We start from the raw sequence: 3055 nt of genomic DNA, 5'->3' as shown, positions 1-3055 counted from the left end.
CTAACAAACGCACCTCGGTTTCTCAGCTAGGCGCACACACGCACACACACACACACACGTGCGCGCACACACGCTTTCTTCATCTGCTTCTTTACAAGCTTCCCAGATCGGTACAGAGAGAAAAAAAAGGGGAAAAAAAAAAAAACACACACACACAAAAGGAAAAACAAATGAGAAAAAAAACACACACAGAGAGAGAGACAGAAATAAAAAAGAAAGAGAGAGAGAAAAAAAAAAAGAAAAAAAAAAACTAACCTGCATTAAACTGAGATGCAGTCTGCACCTAACCTCTTGCCTGGGTAACAAGGTTGACGTTTGCAGGAGAAACTGCAAGGTTGTGTGTAAGGAGGTGTGTACGTGTAGAAAATTAAATGCATCCTTTTAAAGAAAGTTAATTCAAACTACATTTCGTACACAATAAACTATCTTTTTATTTTGATTATAAATAAGGTTGCTGTACTTTCCTTAAAATACAAGTACATAGGAAAACCTTGTAGAAATGATTTTTTTTTCTCTTTTACAAGGTATTAAAACTGGACGCTCTTTAAAACGGCCGCATGTTCTATACTGTCAGCAAGTTCTTCGTTAATTTGTTTCTAGTGGCATTAGACTTTTACCTTCTTTCTCCTCCGTGCCTTTGGCATTTGAATTTCTCCTCCTGGATTACTTTGCTTTCTCGAGCAAAAAGTATCCGAGGTGCCCCCCGCCCCCCGATCACGCTAGTGAGTTTGGACTCGATCCCTTCGCTCTCGAGGCTGTGAATCGCATGCGTTTGCTCGTGTCCCTTTTGCACGCTGAGGACAGATCCTGTAGCCCGTTAACTCCCTGATGCTCCCTCTGGGAGCGGGGTCCGGGCCCCGGAGGGGTAGGGGCTTTTTGGGTTTGGCAGCATCCCGGTTTGTTTTTCCAACAAGCAGAAAAAAAAAAAGAAAAAACAAAAAATAAAAATAAAAAAAAGTAACGATATGCGGGGAAGGGATGATCAGGAGGAGGAACCAAAGGGAAATAAAAAAAAAAAAAGAATATTCGTAACGTGTATAATTTATTAGAAGCTTCTTAGGAACTATATTTAAGCCAAATATCTACATAAGTTACAACAGGAAAAGGCGGCGTGCGCAAATTACAAACTGCCAGAGGATTTACGACGGGGCGATCAGTGTCCATAAAAAAGGTGGGGGTTGGTTTGGTTGATTGTATTTTTTTTTCTTTTTACAACAAAATATACAGGCTACTAAAAACTATGGGTTTAGTCCAACTTTTGACAGCATTATACAGCTACAGGTTCACATCAAACGTAAGGAGGAAAATAAAAGCCAAGCCTTTGATGACTCCACGTCTCCATCCGCTGGCCCTGGCGGCGGGGCTGGGAGAGGAGACCGGGGGGAGGGGGGAAGCTGCTTCTTGTGTCTGGGTGACGCGAATGTTTTTTTGGGGAAAACCACCCCATCCCCCAAAATCTCTATATTTACATGCAAGTCCTAGACGCTGGCGAAGTGTACATTTGAAATCCAAGTCTTCAGACCATGCCTAACGATGGTCCCCTTTCTGCAGACTGCTCCGTGGTTATTAGTCAGAATTTTTTTAACACCCCGTACAATAACCTTGGGAAAAAAAAAAAAAAAAAAAAAAGACCCAAAACCATCAACAGCAACAACAAAACGAAACCAAAAAAATTAAGTCACTCTCTCTCCCTTTCTCTCTTATGGGTCCTCAGAGAACCACTCAGTAAAATGGAAAAAAAAAAAAAGCTTTAAAAAATAAAGAAAAAAGAAAGAAAAGAAAAACACCCAGCAGTTTGGACAGGACAGAGATTTGCGTGACTGGGAATATCTGCTTTCTTTTTTTTTTTCCTTTTTTTTTTTTGTTTTGCTTTGTTTAATCCTTTCACCAGGTCCTACCGTATAGCAAGGTGGAGCAAGACATGGCAGTGCCATAGTCAGAAGTAGAAGAGTTTAGGTGAGACAAACTGGAGACTTGGCTCTGCAGAGACGAAGGGCTGGCCGAGTGCTGTCCCATGTCAGGAGACTGCCCCGCACTGTTTGTCTGGTGGCTCTGATGCTGTCCGAGGCTGTTGCCATTGGTAGCCACTGTGATTGTTGTAGCTGCCTGCTGCTGATGGCTCTGGATCGCTGCTGTGGGTGTGTTGGAGCCTGCTTGGCAGGGCTTGCCATCCTTTACAAGCACTGGCACTGCCACCCTTCTGGGAGACTGCTGCTGCTGGCAAGAGCCGTTCTCCTGTTGCATCTGCTGCTGCGCAGCCTTGTCTTTGGCCTGGCGTTTCATCTTGTAGCGGTGGTTCTGGAACCAGATTTTGACCTGAGTCGGGGTGAGGTGTATCATGCTGGCTAAGTGTTCCCTCTCAGGGGCGGAGAGGTATTTCTGCTGCTTGAAACGTCTCTCCAGCTCGTAAACCTGGGCCTGGGAAAAAAGGACCCTCCGTTTCCTCCGCGGCGTGCTCTGGAGCGGGGCCATGCTCTTGCTCACGTCCCCCAGGGAGCTGAGGCTGCCCATGCCGCCCATGTTCATGCCCGAGGACGGCGCCATGAAGCGGGAGACTGCAAGGGAGAAGGCGGCACGCTTTCAGCAGCTCGGCTCGGCTCATTTCCCCCGCGCTCCCGCAGCCCCCCAGCCCCGCAGCCCCTCGCCCCCGGGCCGGCCCCCGCCACCCAGCCCGGCCCAGCCGGGGGTCCCGGGGTGCCCCCGCTCCCACCCAGCGCCCCGCGTCGGATCGGGACCGGCTCCCGGCCGGCCCGGCCCCGCTGAATAAAGGCTCCCGCACGCCCCTCGCCCTGCCCGGGCCGAGCCCCGCCGGGGGCGCCTGGATGCGACAGCCCGCCGCGGCCGGGGGCTCCGCTGGGACCGGGGGCTCCGCCGGGGCCGGGCCGCCCGCTCCCCACCCCGCGCCCTCGGGAATGCGGCTCCTGCTCCTCCGGCTCCCCCTCGCCCTCCCGCTGCCGGGCGGCGCCCAGGGGCAAGGGCAGAGCCGGCTCCCTCCGGCCCCCCCCGGCCGTGCCGCCGCCGCCTCCCCCCCGCACTGGACGGCGAGCCCCGGGCT

General features: G+C 51.3%; 1 protein-coding gene across 1 annotated transcript in view; it reads right to left on the bottom strand.

Moving 5' to 3' along the window:
• Positions 1–1213: 1213 nt before the first annotated feature.
• The window catches only part of NKX2-1 (NK2 homeobox 1), a 7133-nt gene continuing 5291 nt past the window's right edge, over positions 1214–3055 (bottom strand). The window contains exon 3 of the mRNA XM_040559868.1: positions 1214–2555. Coding sequence (XP_040415802.1) covers positions 1885–2555 — 671 coding nt within the window. The 3' untranslated portion in view covers positions 1214–1884. The remainder of the gene's footprint in view (positions 2556–3055) is intronic.

This window comes from Cygnus olor, chromosome 5 (genome assembly GCF_009769625.2).
Source record: "Cygnus olor isolate bCygOlo1 chromosome 5, bCygOlo1.pri.v2, whole genome shotgun sequence".
Classification (NCBI taxonomy): Eukaryota; Metazoa; Chordata; class Aves; order Anseriformes; family Anatidae; genus Cygnus; species Cygnus olor.
Note: the sequence above shows the minus strand (reverse complement) of the source record. Positions and strands in the feature narration are given on the sequence as shown.